The sequence below is a fragment of the Pelodiscus sinensis genome, chromosome 14, assembly GCF_049634645.1.
Source record: "Pelodiscus sinensis isolate JC-2024 chromosome 14, ASM4963464v1, whole genome shotgun sequence".
Lineage (NCBI taxonomy): Eukaryota > Metazoa > Chordata > Testudines > Trionychidae > Pelodiscus > Pelodiscus sinensis.
Genome location: NC_134724.1, coordinates 20,780,186 through 20,801,536, shown reverse-complemented (window position 1 = coordinate 20,801,536; position 21,351 = coordinate 20,780,186). Strand labels below are relative to the sequence as shown.

At 37.2% G+C, this 21,351-nt stretch overlaps 1 protein-coding gene across 3 annotated transcripts in view; it reads right to left on the bottom strand.

Annotated features, from left to right (window-relative positions):
• USP8 (ubiquitin specific peptidase 8) overlaps positions 1–21,351 on the bottom strand; it is a 36,789-nt gene that overhangs the window by 5,190 nt on the left and 10,248 nt on the right. Inside the window, exons 2-15 of one of the 3 annotated variants that reach the window (XM_075897151.1) lie at positions 18,605–18,781; positions 17,597–17,741; positions 16,335–16,420; positions 13,798–13,945; positions 12,742–12,799; positions 11,099–11,243; positions 10,142–10,304; positions 8,609–8,753; positions 8,207–8,436; positions 5,985–6,557; positions 3,538–3,618; positions 2,884–3,146; positions 1,888–2,100; positions 1,097–1,307 (exon numbers count right to left, since the gene is read on the bottom strand). In XM_075897151.1, the coding sequence (XP_075753266.1) occupies positions 1,097–1,307; positions 1,888–2,100; positions 2,884–3,146; positions 3,538–3,618; positions 5,985–6,557; positions 8,207–8,436; positions 8,609–8,753; positions 10,142–10,304; positions 11,099–11,243; positions 12,742–12,799; positions 13,798–13,945; positions 16,335–16,420; positions 17,597–17,741; positions 18,605–18,708 (2,565 nt within the window). In that variant the 5' untranslated portion in view covers positions 18,709–18,781. Of the gene's footprint in view, positions 1–1,096; positions 1,308–1,887; positions 2,101–2,883; positions 3,147–3,537; positions 3,619–5,984; positions 6,558–8,206; positions 8,440–8,608; positions 8,754–10,141; positions 10,305–11,098; positions 11,244–12,741; positions 12,800–13,797; positions 13,946–16,334; positions 16,421–17,596; positions 17,742–18,604; positions 18,782–21,351 lie in introns of all 3 variants that reach the window. The other 2 variants (XM_075897150.1, XM_075897152.1) reach the window with 2 other exon arrangements.

Genomic DNA, 21,351 nt, shown 5'->3' with positions numbered 1-21,351 from the left:
CCCCCCCCCCCCCCCCCCCCAGGCATTAATTACTGCATGAAAATGTTGCCCTTTCTGAAAAGCAATACCTCTAATATCTGCATGGGTGGAATGTGGGAGACAGATTTAAATGCAAGAACGGAACTTTGAAAAAAAGGATATTATCTTAAAATAAGTTGAGTAAGTAGTTATTCTAATGCATGATCATGATATGGAGAATGTATAAATATCACTACACACAAAGGCACAAGTATGCTGCAATTTACTTACTTGCTAATGGGCCATAAGAGGTCATAAAAATAAGGGGGGAAAAAAGACAGACTGAAGACAACACTTTAAAATGAACAAACATCTGAATATATATTACTGGCTTTATTATACATTTAATTCAGGAAAAAACAGGTTAAGGATCCATAATTATCTTAAATAATATCCCTTTTAAGTTTGGGGAAGAGAAAATTGTTCAAAGGACTTTGCTTTAATCAAAATTCTAAGGGGGGGGGGGGAATTATTATTTTCAAACTGTGAAAACATTCTAATTAAAATGAAAAATGGACTCATGCTACACAACGGTAACAATGTGCAAACTGCCACTTGTGTCTAATTTCTCATTTAACCTCTCAATTGTAGTGTTCTTAGGTTCAATTATTGGCTTCTCCTCCAGCTACTTTGTCCTGAAATAAGCAATAAGCTAGTCTGAATATGGCCACTCAAGATTCCTCCTGATACAAGGAAAATTTTGGTAATGCAATGCTAGTGTAGTTAACCCTACCCCAGCTGTCCCTTCTGCTCTATACAGGAGGAGTGCAGGGGCAGGGCACACAGCATTTAGATACAGCTAGGGCATCCCAGCCAAACCAATATCCGGAGATTGTTTCAAAGCCACCTTTCCACACTCTCACATCCACCTCCCTCTTCCCCCAGCAGAGTCAAGTATAAACTCAATACAGCAGAGAACGTGAACCCATGCATAAAGAAGGCATGCAATTTTGCACACAGACTTTTCCAATCAAGTCCTTACATCTACCACTTATTTTCATCTTCACAAGAATATAACATCTTATATTTCTGTTTTGAAATCTAACAGATATGGTGTTTATCACAGGAGATTACTTACCTTATTTAGGTCTTCATGCAGTCCATCCATTAAAAACAGGAGCAATTCCTGGGAGTCTTGCTGGCTGTATCCTGAAAACTGGTCATTGATCTTTCCTATTGTAATTTTAAAATCTTTTGGACTGATATATCGGTATTGCCCTGTCCATAATGCTTTCATTATGATGCCAAACTCTTCTGCCACTTCCCCTTTATGCCCCAAGAGATTCAACCTATACAATTAAATAGAAATACTGAGTATTAAGTTAAGCCATTAAAATAAATCAAAACAATTTCCCCTTTTTAATCCAAGACTGTGGGAAGACAAAAGTAAATTTTCCCAAGATTAGACAATCAACTGATGTCCTGAGCCTTTACAAACATGGACAAATGTTTGGTTCCTAATGAGCATTACTGTTCAAGTACTCCAGGCTGAAGCAGTCAATACCTTTATTTACTTTACCAATTTGAACCCAGCCAGAGGGGTCCATAGAAGGTAGATGCAGCAATTTTTCACCTCTCTGATTTGTACCAACTGCTACCAAGACTTGCTCTTTTTAATCTTGTAATATGACCAAGCACTGAGATGGTGGGTGTAATTGAAAGAGTCTCTATGGCAAAGCACACTATCATATCTCAAACCGTCAAAACCCCACAAAAATGTATACTCGAACATCTGTTGTAATATGTCTGAGGTTTTAAAGACCATAACAGCCCCATTTTATGTTTTGAACAAAAAATAGTAACAGTGGTAAATACACATTCTGAATTCAGTCCTGAAATAATTCAACACAGAATAAGAATATTTGTTACCTGTTAATGTCCTCTTGATACAAATTTCTATTGAAATAATCAGCCAGAAGCGGGGCATTGCAAAGACACTGCAATATGGAGTTCATATAGCAAGTGTTCCCTAAATTACGAAGCCCTGTGAGAGCTGGTCCTGATCCCCCAAACACAGGGTTAAGATTACGAATCTGTTGTGCAGAGAGCCTTGAGATTTCAGCTTTAGTGTAATACACTGGTCTGTAAGGAAGAAATTGTTGTTAGCAAAGTGGAGTTTTCAATTCTGCCTTAGGGTCTATCATAATGCTCTGTTCATGTAGGCACCTTATTATTCCCTTATTGTTGTTGGTCGAGTTGGGAGCTCATAGAAGGCAGTGAGTTTTAGCCCTTGGAGTTAAATATACCTCATGTCATTTAACAGAATTCTCCAGCCAAATGGTGTTGACTAGCTCAGAAGAGATATCTGTCCCTGGCTGGAGATACAGAGCTATGTGCTCAAAGCACTCAGAATATCAATACACCCCTCCCTCCAAGGAAGCCATAAAATATCATCATTTAAGGTATGCAGGCCTAGACATGGGACTAATGGGAGATTCTGTAGCAAATTATGAATACTGGTCTGCAGCGATGCACAGGGATAGCCCAAATCAATGTTTCTTGAACCGTGGGTCAGGGAGTGAACTGTAATGTAACTAAGAAATGGAAAATCTTTTCATTCCACAATAAAACAGCAACCTTACACATACTAGTAGACAAACAAATGGCTATCATTTACCATCACTCTTCACATAATGCTGTCTACAATCTATATATGTTATTGTTGGTAAACAAGGAGAAACCACTTTTCAGTGATGATCACTGTATGCTGTATTCTGCTTTGAGCTTTACAGTTATGCAGTTTAACTTAATCAGAAATATTCCATGTAAACCAATGGCAAAAAGTTCATAGAATTCTGTTGGGCAAACTATACACCCTACAATATTGTAACAGCTGTGATGTTTGATTTAATTTATCAGACCTACTTATTTTCACGACTGATTGCAGGAGTTACAGGAATTTTTTTCTTCTCTTCCTCCTGAATGGCTTGGGTTATATCTGGTGAAGAGTAGGATCGCTTCAGTTTGGAGTGTTCTCTGTCCCGTTCAGCAGTCACCTGTGGCTTGACTTTATGAGTTGGTGAAGTGGATGGAAGGGTGGATGAAGGAGCCATTTCCGGGGGATACATATGAACAGTATTTGTTGGCGAGTGGTAATAACGAAAGGTCCCAGTGATTGGATCCAGAAACTTGGGTAACAAAAATTAATAGTTTTTAAAACTGAATAAAATCCCTCAATAGACTAATTGGCTAATATTAAAACTACTAAGTACACTGTCGGAGTAATTCTAATATGAATACTAAAGTATATAGCCTGCAATGTGATTTGATTTCAATACTCAGTGATAGTATTATTCTTCCCAAAGTATGCATTAAATATTGACCCCTGCCAAAATGCTAAAAATTGCTGACAAAGCTCCAGTCATTATATTAACAATAATCTTAAGATTAAGATAAAAACAATCACATAAGTTTCAAGAGGAGTGAAAAAATGTCAACTCCAATCTAATTTATAATGAATGTGCAAATAGAAGCCATTATCACATTCTGGGTGTCTAGATTGTTGTAAATTATAATTACCTTTGCCCAGCCTGTAGGCAATCCTGGTACTATCCTCCCCATTTCTTCACTTCGTGCTCTCATCAATGGCTCCCGCTGGGACTAATAATACAATTAAAATAGAAGGGCATGTGAAATTATTTCTATGCGCAGAATGTCTAGTTTGTCTTTGGTATTCTGTAAATGCTCCATGTAGCTAAAAGAAGAACATAGAACAATAAGACATACTAGTGTTCCAAGTAGAAATTTGGATTTGGTGAATTGTGGGGGTTTTGGGGTAGGGTGGAGGGAGACAGAACTGATAGCGTGGTTTTATTATTTAGCATCTCCTGATCTAAATGAACAACTTTCATTGTCACACCTTCCAAAATAAATCCATCTAATAGGTATATCTCATAGAACTGGAAGGAACCTTGAGAAGTCACTGAGTCAAGTCCCCTGCCCTCACGGCAGAACCAAGTACCATCCCTAACAGATTTGCCCCAGATCCCTAAATGGTTCCCTTAACGATTGAACACTCAGTCCTGGGTTTGGCAAGGCCAATGCGCAAACCACTGAGCTATCCCAAATATAAAATAATTTGATTCCCCAACTCCTTTTATTATCAAAATCCTTTTAGGTAGGAGTCTTCTCGCTATATTTAGGAATGACTCTCTACCCCGCTCCAAAAAAAAAAAAAAAAAAAACCTATCACCCCTCACAAAGTGGAGGTTATCATAGGATGACAAAGATACTCTACACTTGGGCTATGTCTACACTGCAAGGTTTTTGTGCAAAAATGGTCATTTTTGTGAAAAAACCTGCGGAGCATCCATACCTCAAATGCGCTTTTGCGCAAGTAAATCAGCAATAAAATGGCAGAACAGAGGGCTTTTGCCAGTGTAGGTAAACCTTCTTCTACAAGGCATAACTCCCTTTTGCGCTACTGCTATTGAGCATAAAGGCAAGTGTGGACGCTCCAGAGGGGTTTCTTGCACGAGAAACCCCTATGGGAAAAAGCACAGGTGCTCTGATGGCCATCTGCTCTGGGTTTCTTTCAACTACATATAACACACTGTATTTACTTTACGTCTTTCAGTATCTTGTTCAATATCCTCTTTTTGATCTTCACTTTCTGTTGTCCTTTAACCCCAGTATGCTGTAAAAGATTCTGAAGAGACTTTCCATTTTCAGGTGGAATTATTAAGTGTCAGTAAGCATGTGGAACTTTGCTATTGCACAAAAAAATTTGGGGGGCACACCTCAATTTGTTTGACAAGAACAAGTACATACGTGGCACTTTACCTCAAAGCAGCACCTTTGAATCCCTATATTCACCTAGTATATAATTAAGATATTCCATACACAACATGCCTTGTAAGATATGATCTGATGTAATCCATTGTTCTGTCAAAAATGTATATGATTAGTGTGTATGAAGTTATGAGATTTTGCTATCTGATTGTTACTGAAATACGTTGTAAGACTAGGAGGTGTCCAATGCCTTGTCTCCTGTAAGATTTAAGATGTAGACTGCGCTCTTACCTTTTCTTTGTTAGCTATGTCTGACCATCTGTGCTTACCACCTGCAATAACTAGTGTAAGATGGACTTATGCACTTAAAATCTGTTTTATACTTTACCTACAACTAGGGATGCTAACTATCATGTATTTGTGTAAATGTGTAACTACTGGATTTTTTAGCGGTTATATGTTCGCTTCCTTTGCATTAATATCTCTGATGCATAAATTCCACATCCCCTAATCTGAAGATTAAAGACAATTTCAACAACTTTTCATGGTACATTTTCAAGCTGTAAATGCAATTATTAACCTGTAGTGAACTCCAACCTATTTCTTCATATCTTCCAACTAACTGATTCTATTTCACAACTACAGGAAGGCAAATGTGACTGATTTTGTTCATGTCCCTCAGTATTTAGAAGGATAAAGAGGAGCTATGATGTCAAAGATACTAGAGTGGGGAGCGCACACATTAATAATACTATAATCTTTATTCTCTCCTGCAGGTCTTTTGTCTAACACGGGCGTTTGCGAATTAGTTATGGCTCTGTGATTCTGTCTTTCCCAAGGATGAGTTAAAGCAGTAAACAGAGGATTGGTATAGCAGAATAGAGTGCTACCATGCCTCTGAAATGCCTCCGATGCTGGGGATGGAAGGGTAGCCAGAACAGGAGTCAATTCTACTGGTTCTATAATCAGCAGGGATTTCCCCAGCCTCAAGAGAATTCTCTGCTGCTCAGGTCTGGTCAGAATCTGTCTACTTTGTATTACTTAAATAGCACAAAGTGAGACTGAGGATCTGCCCTCAAATTTGTTTTGACTTCTTCTCTAGTTTTAAGTCAAAATGTCAGGTTACAAACAAAACCGTTACTTGCAGATTGCTTCCATTAATCGATAGCACAGTTCTGTCAGTAAGTGACTACTCCACTTTAGTTTTCTAGCTCTTAAACTGCTCGCTTACTAACCTTGCTTGAGACTGACACCCCTGTCAGAGATGCATCTCCTAATGCACGCCTCTGCATTTCTGGTGTTCGAGTCCCCTTTTCTCTTTCTTCCACGGATATTTTATCAAGCTCAAGTTTTTTTGCAGTAGTAGTTTCTTCAGTTTTCTTTTGTCTTTTTTCTTCTAATTCTTCTTTGCACGCTTTCTGTCTTTCTTTTTGGTCCCTACTTGTTTGGTCTTCCTGTTCTCTTCTCTCTTGCTCTTCTTTTGTTTGCTGTAGGTCTTCTCTGAGTTCCTTTTCTTCCCGGTCCTCTTTTGCTTTATGTTCTTGCTCCTGCTTCTCTCTTTCTTTCTCTTGTTGTCTTTCCCGCAACTCTTTTTCCCGTTTGCTCTTCTCTAATAGGGAAGCTGTTTCTGCATGTATGCGGCTCTTCTCCTCTTCCGTCAGAGTGATCTTTGCATCAAATGATGGCTTTGTGGAACGATCTGGAACCATTCTTCCATTCTGAATAGGAAGTTTATCAGGGGTTGTAACTTCAGATTTTGGATTATTAACATCAGGAAATTTTGCTAAAGGCTTTTTAGTACGATCAATCTGGCACAATAAAAACAAAGTGTACAAAGTGTAAAATGTTACTAGAAACATTTGTTTACAGTCCCTAATATCACACACCATTCCTTTAACAACACTACTTTCTTTAACTAAACTGCTTTTGGACTTGTACAAGTAAAGCCTACCATAGTTGTCATCCATTTTTATAAAACAATCTGCTTACTTCCATCATGTTTGTTTTATCTGGCAGAAGCACACTTTCATTTGTGTCTTTCAGTATTTCCCTTTCATATACCTCTCCTAAAACTATTTTTTTATACTGAAGAAACATTGTTTTGATTTCTATTCAGGGCTTCCAAATGAAAGCTATTATGAGAGAGCGCTTTATAATAAAGCTAAGATGTTAAAAAGATCTAAGTTTTTTCCTCCGTCCTCTTCCCCTTGAAAATGACTGCTTCAGCCCTTAAGAAATGTTAATAAAGTCCAGAAGTAAGTAAACTGAAATCTGCGCAGAACTTTGATGGAATCTCTTTCACTCATAGGTTCTGTAAACGAAAGTTTTGAAAAACAACAGGGTGTTATTATCCATTTGATTTTAAAATGGGCTTGCACAATTGTTCTTGACCTGCATATTCTACCAGAAAGAAATGTTATTTAGCAGTTGCAGAACAGGACTAGAACTCAGAAATCAATGTTAAGAGTCTTAAATGGCCTCAGGCAAGTCACAAAACGGGTATGTTTCAGTTTAACCCATTAGCAGAATTAGTGTATTAGGTGAGTATTAATAGTTTATACAGCACTTTGAAGTTAAATAGCATTATAACTAATTATTATTAGAACTCCACAGTTATTCTCAAACTGTCAGGTCAGCTGGACCTTTCACAGAGTTACACTCCTGCTCTGAAGGGCATATTTTTCCCTTTCTCCTGATCACTGACACAGCATGTGACTTATTGGGAAGTCGATATTTAAGAGCTCCCTGGGGCTCTGACTAGGGAGAGCCTAAGTGAAGAGTCCTAAGAGTCTTTTTATTGAAACCTAGGGAAGATCCCGGAGGCTATGAGCAAAGTATAGAAAGTGATCTAGGGAAAAGCAAAGCTGAGTGTCGTTTCATGGCTCCTGGGTTGAAGCCTAAATTAGGGGGATGGCCCAGTTTTCCTTTCTGCCTCAGCTATACTGACAGAAGGAAACTAATACGTCTGTGACAAAAGGGCACAGGATTGCTATAAGCTCCCACCAAAAGAAAAGACATTAGAAAACAAGGAGAAAGGGCTGTTGTCCCAGGAAAGCAAAAGAACTGTGTGGAGCCCCTGCATGGACAAGAGCAAATCAATGCTTTATTATTTTTGATTGCTCCATATGGGGAATACACTTACTTCAGTTAGAAGACTAAGGCACAGAGAGAGCCTTGGGAAGACAGGCCACAGTGTCATGATGACTGGAAAACTGAGGTTAGAGATTCTCAAGGGTAAGCCCTCCTAGTTGACCACATGCTGTGTGATCAGAGTAATTGGGAATCTAACTGTATTAAGTCAGCAGTACTTAGGCAAATGCAGAAAGCTGTGAGGAAACAGTAAAACTTAAAGACTTTTCCCATTTGTAGGTCTCTCAATCTAATTAAAATGGTCAATACAGATCTACTATAGAGATTTTCTTTTAAATAAAAGCTTAAACAAGGAAAATCATCTTACTTGTGGGACACTTTTCACAGCAGATATTGGGGGGACTATAGGTGAACCATCGATACTAGGGAGAGCAGCAACTGGCACACTTGGAGTTGGTGCGTAATGTGATCCTATCTTCCCCACTTGGTTATCTTCCATTTCATCATTCTCTGTCACTTCTACTGGAGTGGGCTTTTCACAGACAACAGGTGGTGGAGGAGAAGGAGCTGGCTCTTCCAGGGAAGGATAAGTAAAATCTACTGAAAACCACAAATATAGAGCTTTTTGAAAAAACAAATATAAGTTTTTTTTCCTAATATGAAACAGGAGCAGGCTATTAAATAGGTTTAATATATTTAAATTACTGTACATAATTTTAGATGTTTTAAAAATTATTCTAAATATAGTTAAAATGTCATTTATACTTACATGAGACTGATACTGTTTCATTCTTGCCACGTGGGGGTGGAGTCACTTTAGCATTTGTTGTGTATTGGGGATAACAAAGAAGCCAAGTCTCATAACCTCCTTCCAAGATTAAAGGCTCATTCCGCAGTATAGTTTTACTTTCCCACTGGGGGGAAAAAAAAGGGACATTCTGAAAGTAGCAACTAGAGATGTAAAATTCTGTTTAATTGGCTAACCAGTTAAACGTTATGTGGTGGAGGAAGGAGACAGGCCTGGACTGCTCCGACTGGCAGGATGGAGTAGCCGTTGCCTGCGCGGGGCCCTACAAGGCTAGAGCAGCTCCCTGTCGGTAGGTGAGGAGCTGCTCCAGCCCTAACCAGTTAACCATTCACATCCCTAGAGCAATAGATACTTTAATTTACAACTCAAATTATGCTGAAACTTACATGCCTGTTACATTTTAGTAGGCAGGTTACTGTTCAGATTGACAATCAGTTAATTTGTTCAGATTGTAAACTCTTCAGGGCTATTTTGAAAGTATGTTCTTTTTAGTATAAATACCTGTCATGGGTTAACTTTGGTCTGTGAATAAGTGTATTAAAGATCTGCCATTAAAGATCTGCCATCAATTAACAAAAGCTTGAATTTCAGACTTGAGACTGGTCATATTAGTTAGCTCAGGTTGGGATGGCAGAGAGCATGAATATTGTGTGTTCACAGAATATTGTGTGTATCAATACATATAGAAAACATAAGCCTGTACTAAATTCTCAATCTTTCTAATTTTGCAGGTTTTGGTGATAAGCATTGTGTGCACAAGAGTCATTTTATAATCCATCAATTTCAAGAAAGTAGAGAGGATGGAACACTTAGAATTGTAATATGTAAATTCTATAATTTTATCTTTCACCAGAACACTTTTAAAAACATAACTGCTCAATTTCTAAACTCTGATTGTAGCTGAAAGCTATGCCAATCTAATTAATGCTCCCCCAGTAAAAAAAACTAGAGACAATGACCAAGTGTGATGGGGGGGGAGGGAGGGAGGACTTCTCATATTTGCTCAGATCCTCCAGTTTGAGGCTTCTGACCCATAGAGAACTTACCCCCATTCTAGCAGCCATGGATTATCTCATTAAGCATTTTGGTGGTGGGCCACTTCCCAGAGCTCCAAGGAATGATGCATTATGGATTAGCAAGAGAAGGAAGAGAGACTGACCGAACATGTCCTTGACATACTAACACAAGGACAATTTCCCAAATGATCTTTAGGTCAGGCAGATAAAAAAACATTAAAAAGATAGTTTACAACATTTACCTCCCCCCCCTAGTTAGCTATGCTGTCCTCAGTCAGAAAGAGGAAGCAAGTGAAAAATGTAACAGATTTGTGGTATCAAAGCCATGCAGTCTAGTTGAAAACTGTAGGAAGAGATGCAAGGTGTTTACCCAGAATGTTTTGCCTTTTTCCCTACATTTTAGAATTATAGCTACTTAAAAGCCACTTCTCATTAACTAGAATAATAGAGTAAAATATAAAATGACAAAGTTGCATACTTTAAAAAGTGCTTCTTTCAGGCTCTGTAGAGTTGTTCCTAGCTTTAAATCTCTTGCAGAACTATACCAGTCAAGCAGTATAACATAATCAGCATTTCCCCTTCTCTTCCATGGACCTTTAGAATTATCTGGGAGTTTAGCTTCAATCCAATTAGCAGTGACTCTGGAATACAGGAAAATCTGTTTAAGAGTACAAACACCACATTTTGTCCAAGACTGGCTAAAAAATATGTAGGCATTGTCTATAAATGAAAGGTATGATTTATATCTAAGAAACAATGAAGCAAGTTACGTTATTCCAGTGTACCCAAAAGCCTAAAAAAAAAGCCAAATGTTTACAGCTCATACCAATTTCTTTCTGAAACTGAGAGCACATGCTCACTGCACTTTTAACAAGTAGCTCATAACTTTTACACAAGGAAGTGGCTTTCAGTCAGTCTAAATATAAGAAAACCAGAGAACTATATTTTATATTTCTTGACCACTAAATTGTGTATAATTAATTCATGGTGGTGCAAAATTCTGTCACATGAAGGAAAAGGTGAAAGTAAGCCAGTGTGCCCCAGTGTAGCACATTGGTAAGACACTAGCTAGCTGGGGGCCAGGCTTTAGATGCTACTAGAACCCCAAGCCATATGGCTGTAGCACACACAGGCTCCAGCCCTAGTGTTTGGGCAATGGTAGCGTTGTCTCTGAACCTCCAAACCTCCCCTCTCACCCCCTGCCCAGACTCATGTATACACCCTTATTGTCCTCCAGATGTCAGCACTCTCCACCCCCCCCAGCTGCCCGATACCCACACTCACCAACCCCCTGTCCTGAGCCCTCATACTCCATCCCACATTTAAATTTCTTATGGATACTGTCCTATTGCAACCCTCCCCATAGGCAGCGGGTTTTGATAGGGCAATACTTGTAAGAAATTACTTTCACTCCTGCATGAAGGTTATTCCCTACCCTGGACTGATAGCTTCTTCTGGCACACTGATGGAATTTGGTATACAGGATTCCTGATAATCTTTCAAGCTTCGAGCATCCATTATGAGCAATTCGATGCTTTTGTCCATCATCATTGAAAACAGTTTCTCAGCAGTGATTGCTCCTTGAGATACAGAAGGGTAGTATATGCAAAGAAAAAGAAAATCACTTGTGATCAAATCTCTCTGAAGAGGTCAAGACTCTTGTTTGCAAATAAATACAGATGAAGATGGGAAATCTGATAGCTGTCAGTTTCCAATGCAACAATCAGTAGCTGGTCTTTGATTTATACAATTTTAAAAAAATCATCAGTTTTTCAAAATGGTCAGTATTTTCAGTCACTGAGATACACATGTCTGCTCTGGCTTCTTATTAACAATGGACTGTAGGTGCTTCTCTAATGGGGTCAAACAAAAACTTAAGAGAAGAGTTTTATATTTGCACCATGGTGGAATAGAGTCTGGGGAAAAGGATCCTTTGTTTAAATCAACATTTTCTTACAAAAGTCTCTTTAGAAATATTTCACATTATTTGTAGCTGGTTTATTCTGTCTGTTTGACCATGGCACGGTTCGTTCAGTCTACATTTGAAATAATTGCATAGCTCATTAAACAATAATTCACAAAATTCAGTATTTCCTAAAAGCCACCACTCTCAAATCACCTAATGGCGCAAATTTTGGACAACTTTTATGAAAGTCATGGAAAAGCAACTAAAGAAGTCATTAAAAGCTCAGTGTCATAAATGTAATTTTTTAACAAAACAGAAGATTAAGGAGGCTCAACTAATACATTGAAGTATCATGATTAATATAATGCTAATTTAAGATGGTGCACTAATTTTGACTTTTAAGAGAAGAACTCTGAGGGAAATGAAGGAAGCTATTAAAGAAACCAAAGCCAGAAAGGACCAATGTGATTGTCTTATCCAGTGGTTCTCACTTCACTGACTGTACCACCATTATATATCTGTTTAAATCTCTCTCTCCACTGCTTCTGCTACACAAGAACAAGGTGGATCTCCCTGATCAGTACCTTTGGGACCCGAGTAGCCAAAACAAGGGAGTTTGCTGAATGAATGGAGGTCAATGGTAGCTGGGGATTTCTGGTCCAGCAGGACCATGGATGTTGCTGGACTGGAAAGTCCCACTTTAGAGAGAGGTTGAACCTGTGTATATTTATGGCCATCCACCTCTGAAGGCAAAGAGCAGCTGCTGGCCAGGAGTCTAGTTGTGAAGGCAGTGCCACCATCAGGACCAATAGAGAAGTAAGGCGTTGCAATACCATACCATCTCTTCTGGTCCTGGTGGTGGTGCTGCCTTCAGAGCTGGGCTCCTAAGCAGCAGATGCTGCTCTCCTGAAACTTCTTATCCCCCTCCATTTCTCCCAAGGCATTCCCCCCCAGTTTGAAAAACTCTGGTCTAGTCCAACCTTCTGCAGAAAACAGGTCATAAAAATCCCAAAAAATAATTCCTGCAGCTGACCTTCAGAAAAACATCCAGTCACAATTTAAAAATTGTTAATAATGGAAAATCCATCACAACCCTTTGTCAGTTGTTTCAATGCTTACTGTTTAACTGAATTTTATGAAGCTTTTTTCCTATGAAACACTGTGTCACTTACCACTCAGGCTGTCAAATCGATCTTTTCTTTCCACTGACCCCTTCTTCTCACCATTGAGCTGTATTATTGTATTAAAAAAAGTGTTAGATGTTGCTGGTTTATTTTATAAAGTAACAAGTTGGTCACCAAGTGATCCTTGACTTGCAAAACATGAACATAACAGGAAGGGACCCGCTAGAGGGAAACCTCTATGAAGGTCTCCTGGCAGATGTCTAGAAGTCCCCAAAAAGAGGACAGGAGGGCAGCTGCCCATAACAGAAAAAGCTGTTCTCACTCCAGTCACAGATTTTCTTTACCCAACTTAATGTGGTCCATAGATAGTCAATATTCTCTCAAAGAAGAGACACAAGATCTGCAACATGGAGGATCCTTTCCATGCACAAAGCTAAAGAAACAATTCCATTCACTGGAATTCATAATGAAAGATACTCTGTTTAGATATTACATGACACATGAGCATGCATTTATCCAGACATAAAAGGATTCTCAGCATATGTGAAATTTGTCCAGCCATTAGGTGGTGTAATTATCAGCCAAACGGGGAGCCTATAGCCCACTTTTAAGAGGACTTAAAGGACAGAATACAGCTTTCACCTGAATTTGCTCAAATTTATTACCACTAGCCCTCAAAGGACATGAAGGCACAATTATTCTACACTAATGAATAGCATTATTTTATGGAGAAAAAAACTTGAGCTTTATAGAAGAATTGAAGTCTATTATTCTGTAGAATTTTAAGAGTTCTGTGGGATGCTTCAAATTTAAAATACGTTTATGAAGATCCAAGACAAATTAATCTTTCAAAAGTTTCATATTATGCCATAAAAGAGTAACTTAAAGCCTTTCACCAAAAAGGGTAGAACTGAAAACTTAACTTTAACTGGTAACATTTAGCTCTCCACAAGGTAAACAATCTAGTCATGGGTGCAACTTTACTAGTAACTCAGTTTCTTCAAAATACGTTGATCTCCATTAACAGTTTATTTACTGAAGTACTAATTTAAACATTATGTCTTTATAGCTTCAATAGTGTATTTAAACATTCCCTTCCATTACCCTTTGGTTTTTTCCTCTGGAATCTACTGCATTTTCTGGAGACTTTTTAGCTAAAGCCTTTCCATCATCTTTTAATTCTTGCTTTTTCTGCTGTTCTTCTAATCTCTCTTTTTCTTCAAGCTTTTTCCGAACTTCTGCTTCCTCATATCTAATAGGAAAAAGTCCATGTTAAAAAACATTTTAATTGCATAAAGCTACTGAAGCCCAAGTTGTTTCCCCAAGCGTTTTAAATGTTGACATCTTACACATTTATTCTTGCCTTTCCAATTTCATGCCATTTCCCTCAGTAGCTGTTTGATATTATTCCTCTGGTTTTTTTGCATGTCATAACTAACCTTGCTTATAGGACCAATTTGTGTCCTCTGCCCTACTCAAGACTTATTTCTCTCAACCTCGGGTATTTATGTAATAGATGCCCGCTCTGGCTTTACTAAAAATATTAAATTTCCTACCCTCTTCTGCACTTGTATAAAGTACAAGTACATATAAAGATTTAAGTAATATGGACATCTCAGTTTATAAGTCATGCTCCCTGGGCACATTTTTGCTAAGAAAATCTAGTCAGGTATCTAATAATGAACATATCACTAATATCTAATTACTGAAAGAACAACAACCTATAGGAGTTTTTTTTCTGTATTTGTTCAGATTGAGAAGTCTTTAGTCCAGTATACTTTTAAGATTAACTGTATCAGCAAATTACAACCAATTATGTGCCATCGGGTACCTAAGTAATTGGACTGGTTTGCCCCACACCCAAACAAGTCTGTGCACCCAGCAGCTATCTTTAAAGAATTCAAAACACTGGCGTTCCGATAGTAAGCCTTACTGAGTACTCAGGACTTCTGAAAAAAAAATCAGATCATGTATTAGGTGTCTGTTTAAGAAATTGGGCTTATCTGTTTCTTTTTGTATTTTTTTTTTTAATATGAAGTTTTTTCCTCTCTCATTGCAAAGTTAGCTCCAGTATTGCAAAGCAGCAGTCATAGGAATGACCATTTGCCTTAATGAGAGGTTAACTAATTAGGACTACTTGAATGACAACAATGGATGGCCTGTCCCAAGTCAAGTCAGGAACATTCAATTAGCGAACTTCATCAATGATTCCAAAGGTAGCGCACCAGGTCGTGACAAGTACCAGTAGAATGGACATTCTAAACTTGCAGCCACATGTCCATGGAATGTTTCTATGTAATTTTTCTAGTCTGTGACACAAGCACTGATTCAGGAAGCATCCCTATTTGAGACAGCACATAAACACATGCTTCAGTCCCCTTAACTTCAAATGTGACTTAAGCATGTGTATAAGTGCTTTATTGAATCTCAGCAATGCTAAATGTCTAGCCATCACGTAAACAATATGAATGCAATTCTTACAAAGTGAATTAAGTCAAATTTTTCTATGAAGTGAAATTGGAATGGTGTTTCACTACTTGAACCTCTCTTTGAGTTTTAAACATGGAAACTAACTACTCTCCAGGAAAAAAAAAATGTATGCCAGAAAGAGTAAACTGAATTGGTTAATATGCTTATCGTAAAGTAGCTTCTGTGACTTACAGGAGCCACTTTTTCTTTGTAAATATCTTTAACCAGGTCATGCATATCTTCACAATATACTTGAAATAATTAGCTGTATCAAACCTTAAACTTTATTCCTTTGGAGACAATCCATAAGCTACCAAAAATCTTTCTAAAATATTGCCTTCACGTAAAAGTTCAGTTTTGCTAGCAAAAACTGATTCCACTCTAAAAGCACTTTCCTAATTCAGTACACTGGCATAGTATATCGATGCTGGCAAAGTGCTCATAACATACACCTGGCTTTAGTATGATCACGTAACAGGAAAGAATACTAGGAAAGGACTTATAACAGCAGAGTGAGTTTAACAGTAATTATCTAGAAGTTTTCACTGGAACCTCTGGTTGTACACATTAGTGAAAAACAGAACACTTGTTGATAATACAGGTTGAACATTCCTGGTCTGGCACCCTCAGGACTTGAGCAGTCCTGAACAAGGGAGTTTGCCAGACCAGGGAGGTCAGGCCTCGGGCGTTCCCAGTGCTCCCCTCCTGGCTATAGCCCCAGCCATTGCACTGCCTTCAGCCTGGCTGCTGGGCTCTGCTGCCCCCAGCCTGCTTGTGAGGATCCTCTCCCACCATCAGCCCTGCTCCAGCTGGCAGGGCTCCCTGCCCCCAGGACACTGGCCCTGTTAGCTTTCAGGTCCAGCAATATCCATGTTCCTGCTGGACCACAAATATTGTCAGACCAGAGAGTTCTGTACTACAGAGATTCAGTAAGTTGTTAAAAATTCGAGAGAAACTAGGCAGATTTAAGCACATTAGTTTGAAGTGACTAGGATGAACGATGGCAATTGAAATCCAGTTTAAATAAAAGATTTAATCTGAAATTTTAATCTCTGGATTACTGCAAACAATGTTTAATTCACATAAAAGGCAAAACTACAGTAGCAGATGCATACATTTCAAATATATTCACTATTTTTACATATTGCTTTGTAAAATAAAGTTGTACATACCTAAGTTTGAGACTGTCTGAGAGTCTTTCAGCTTCTTCAATAGCTTTTTTTATATTTGTAGGTCCCAATATAGAAAGAAAGTAATCCTAAAACAAGGGCAACCCTACCATATAGTTAATACTGTCCAATAAACATACAGGATAGAATACTTCTACAGACATAAAGAACAACATTTAGCACTTAGTTTACAGCTCACTGAAGATATAATGAAATTACCAAAAGAAAAAATTAAATCTAAAAGTAATTTTATATTGCTGCCATAGGCTACATCTACATTGCACTGTAGTTCGAAATAAGATATGCAATTTGCATAGCTCAAATTGTGTATCTTATTTTGATCTTATTTTGAAATAGCTTATTTCGTAACTTGGTTCAGTCTACACAGCACCAAATTTCAAAATTACTTGCTATTCCAAAATGTCCCTTACGCCTCGTGGAATGAGGTTTACAGGGACATCAGAATAGTGAGCCCGAAATAACGGGATTGCTGTTAAGACGCAGGATAGCTATTTTGGGATACTCCAGTATCCCAAAATAGCATTGCAGTGTAGACGTAGCCATAGTTACTCCGTAAATAAAACGTGGAGGTCCACTCTTCAATATTTTAAGAAAAAAATACTACTACATATAGAGGCAAGGCAAATATACATAAACTTGTTAATATTTGATTAATAATGTTTCTGTACTCTGGTCACAAGATTGGGAGGGTAAAAAACTCCAAACATTTAGCCACTTTCAAGGGACTAAGATTTTCATCATTAAATGGAATAATCAATTTAGTTTCGCACCAATAAAGCACTTTAACGGAGAGCAAAAGGGCTACCCCTTGAATCATAGTATTTACATATCCAGTAGACTTTATTCCAATGTAATTGGCAAAGGGCACTTGTAACAGAAAGTAATAAAGGAGGCTTGCAATAATGGACTGCCTCACTTAACACATGCATGCATCTGACGAAGTGGGTCTTTGCCCACGAAAGCTTATGCTCCTACACTTCAGTTAGTCTATAAGGTGCCACAGGACTCCTCGTCGCTTTTGCAGATTCAGACTAACACGGCTACCCCTCTGATACTTGACATCACTTAACACAAGCTACAAAAGTTTAAATAAACAAATCCACTAATGAAATTCCTGTCTCAGTAATGCACAACCATGTAATGCTTTCAACTAAACCTCAAATCTTCAGCTATAATGCCCACTGATTCAATGTACTTATGTTTATTCCTACCAATATAAAAAACGCAGTCAGAAAGATCTATACCTGTTGTTGCTTGAAGTCAGGTCTTTTTTTAATAAGATCATACACAGTCACGTATTTCATATACAGAACATAAGCCTTTTCTTCATCTCTGTCCAACCTGCATTCCTCTGCTGCCTTGAAGATCTTAAGGGCACTTTGCACATAACTTGAAATTGGAGAAAAAGAGCAATTAAAAAAACTCAATTGTTGACTTGGCTTTCAAAAGAACAGTCAGTTCTGCAATAAACTCTTGACTTAAATATTCCTATTCTGTGTCCACTTAGTTTAAATGTCCCTTTGGCAATACAATCAAAATCTTATAGTTAAACTACAACTACTTTTTCCCCCCTGAATTATGTTTCTCTTTACTATTCTTTGTTAGCTATTTATTCGGTAATAAATTAAATGGCAGTTTAACACATTTCAAAAACAAACCAACCTACACAAGGAAACCAGTTCACTCTAGAATACAGAGTAGACTGACACTTTTAGAACACTAGTTATATAAAAACATACAATGAACTGCATGAAGATTCATCCTACAAATTCCGAAGTTAAGCTTTTTCTATTCCCATTAATGGATGAATTTTTCAACAGATATTAATAACTTGCATTTATACACACACACACACACACACACACACACACACAGATATATATATATATATAGCCTGTTGTCTCAAAAAATTCCAGTGCATTTAAAAAACTTTCACAGATGTCGTGTCCACTTCACTAACTGTTGAAACATGATGTCTTGGATCATCTTCATATTTAGTATGATAATTCACAGGAGTGAGGGAAGCTACCATATCTAGGGAAGCTGAAGAGGGAATTTATGTACCCAATTACCTGAGCTGGAATCTGGCAAGAAGTGCAACATTACTACTTAATTAATTTAATGCTTATTTAGAAAACTGGTTTACATTAGAACCATCTGTACACAAAACTAATGAATACTGTGCACTTTTTATTTAGTGGTGGAATTTGAACAATTAATCCAAAACCAGCTAAACAAAGAAATTCACATACTTTTTTGTGCTAGTCTTCTCAGCTTTTATTTCTGTCTTCTTGTTAAGATCTTTCAATGAAGTACAGAGATAGAGTTCTTTAGGTACAGAAGCCACAGCAGGCATGTTAACGTATGGTTACTTATGTCCTTTTCAGGATAGTAGGGTTCTTTTAAATGTCTCTAATATTGATGTGTTTCTGAAAATACAAAGAGAAGACATTATTGAACACATTCTGTTAATGCCTTCAACTGAGTTTTAAAACTGAGATTTTAACATGAAGCAGAACCCTCTGGAAATTATGTATTACAGAAAATCCAATTAAATGTAACAGTAGTTTTGAACATAACTGAATCATAGAGTGTATTTTGATTTATGAAAGTGCCTAATCTGTCAATGACAGAATGTGGAAGAATTGTTAAAAACAGTGGTAACACAATTTTTGTCACTTACATTATTTTAATAGTATTAAACTTAGCCAATTAAATAGCACCAAATTACTAATTACACAGAAAAGCTTTTTCTTAATTTTAAAAACCAAAGAGACATATTGTCATATTACAGAAAGCAATCTATAGTTTACATTTTTATCTGTAATAGCAGAATTGTTAATCTGTGTAGCATTGTTTTGAGCTTTAATACTGGGTTCCAGCCAGAAGGGAATGAACATTCCAATAGAAGTTTAAAATGTAACTATTTAAATATTAATTGCCTGTTACTATGTGTTAGTAAGGCAAGAGTTTTTTTTTTTTAGTATTTGGATGGATATAAATAAATTCTTCAAAAGTGATAGGGCACAACAACGAGAGAAAGAGAAAGGAATGCTGAAGTTCAGGGGGAACACAAAATAACTTTCCTGCCAAGATTCATTTTAGTGTAAAGCCAATAAATATATCAGAAGGAAATTGACCTTTTATGTATTCATAATCTTAAAAGGATAATTGATGTATGGACTTGCTTATGACTGACTTCTGCACATAGACATTACCCAAGGAAGGTGATTGGCAATACATAAGTAGCAGACACAGTTCATGCCAAGGGAAGTCAAGTTGCCATTATGCAATAATCCATAAATTTGCAACATATTTGTCACACCTCTTTCAGTATTAACTAGCTTAGACATCATTGCTTTTATGTTCTCCCTATGGGAGATTCCTATTGGCAGCCATTAGCATAACAGCTGAACATCTTGTTCATATTATTCTAGTATAATATTTACAGTAAATTATTTATTTTTATTCTGGATTGAATCAGACTGTTTAGTTTTGGTGAAAAGTGAAAATACTGATCAATACCCTTAAAAAGGTATCTTTATTCAAGAAGGTGAAGTGAGGAAAAAAACCACCCCTTAACTTGCTAATTTAACCACAGAGAATACTGGATCAGAAGATGCCAACTTAAAAACTATCCCTTACACCAGTCTGGGTGTGAAAATTAATAAAGATCAAGATGATAAAACCAGTTAGCCCTGTAGAAGGACTAAACAAATCTCCTACATTGCTCTGTGCTGAGTATCATCATTTAGAAATAATTTTAAATTCTTGCTTTTATCTCCCCTATCAAATCAGGATTTGATAGTCATCTGAAGCAATCCTTAAGTTCACCTTTAATATAGTTAAGGATTTATCTTAACCCCCTTAAAGTCTGACATCAGGAGCAAGCTTTGGTACATCTCTCTTCAAACTTGAAGACATAATTTAGAAATGGCTATTATCAAAGCTGATTAATAGGTGGGCTAAAAGCCTATTTCTTGATTGGTATGATCATGTGATATAAAGAGCTCTATGATAGTTACCACATCTGGATGTCTAATGACCTATGTGAAATTAGTTTGTTTTCATCCCATTTGCTAGTTGTCAGATGCTGACCTCAGAAAACTAATGTTAAAAGCCCCAACTGAAAATCTTAGCAGTAAGCCTAAGACTGAATGGGAAAGGAGAAAGAACTACCCCCTCATTCGCAAATGTGAACAAACAGAAGAATTCAGCTGCTTGTGTCCTCAAATGAGCGCATTTTACTAATGATGACAAACATTCGTAGGGTTAAGGCAAAAGGATCTTAAATCACCTAGTCTGAACTGTATATATGCAAACACTGTAAAAGCCATTAAACTTCAATCAAGTAGCCCTGTTTAGTGTTGAACAATTTGACTAAAGCATAATTTCCACAAAGGTATCCAGTTTTGATTTGAAGACACCAAAAGTGAAGAATCCATCAAATTTTTGGTTAAGTGAAAGAATTAAGAACCTTCCCCTAAAAGACATATGCAGAATGCTTAGAAATGCAATACTTTAAAAATACTAATGTGAAAGGGTTTGATAGTCAACTGCCACAGAGACAAGAATACGTATTGCAAGGTAACAGCCTTTTCTGCACAGGAGCAAATTTTGGGTAATATTGCAGAAGATTTCATTCTTTTAATATGATTTTCATATTCCTTGTTCAATTCATCCTCAGAATACAGCCTTAGTTGGCTTCTGTCTTTTTCTAAGGACTGTAAATAAAGACTTCATTTCCCTGAAGCTTTAAGTCCTTTCTAAATATATCTTCAGGGTTCAGTTTGTTACATAACTTCTGTTCTCTGAAACTCTTAGCAGTAACAAATAATTGAAATATTATATACTGTTTTAAATAATTAAATATGAATTCAGACATAGGAATGAAAACAACCCTACTCTACAAAACAATTTGGAAAATAAAGAATTTTGTAAAATAGAAAAGATGCTAACAACATCTCCCAATAATTGACACATTTATGTAGATTCAATC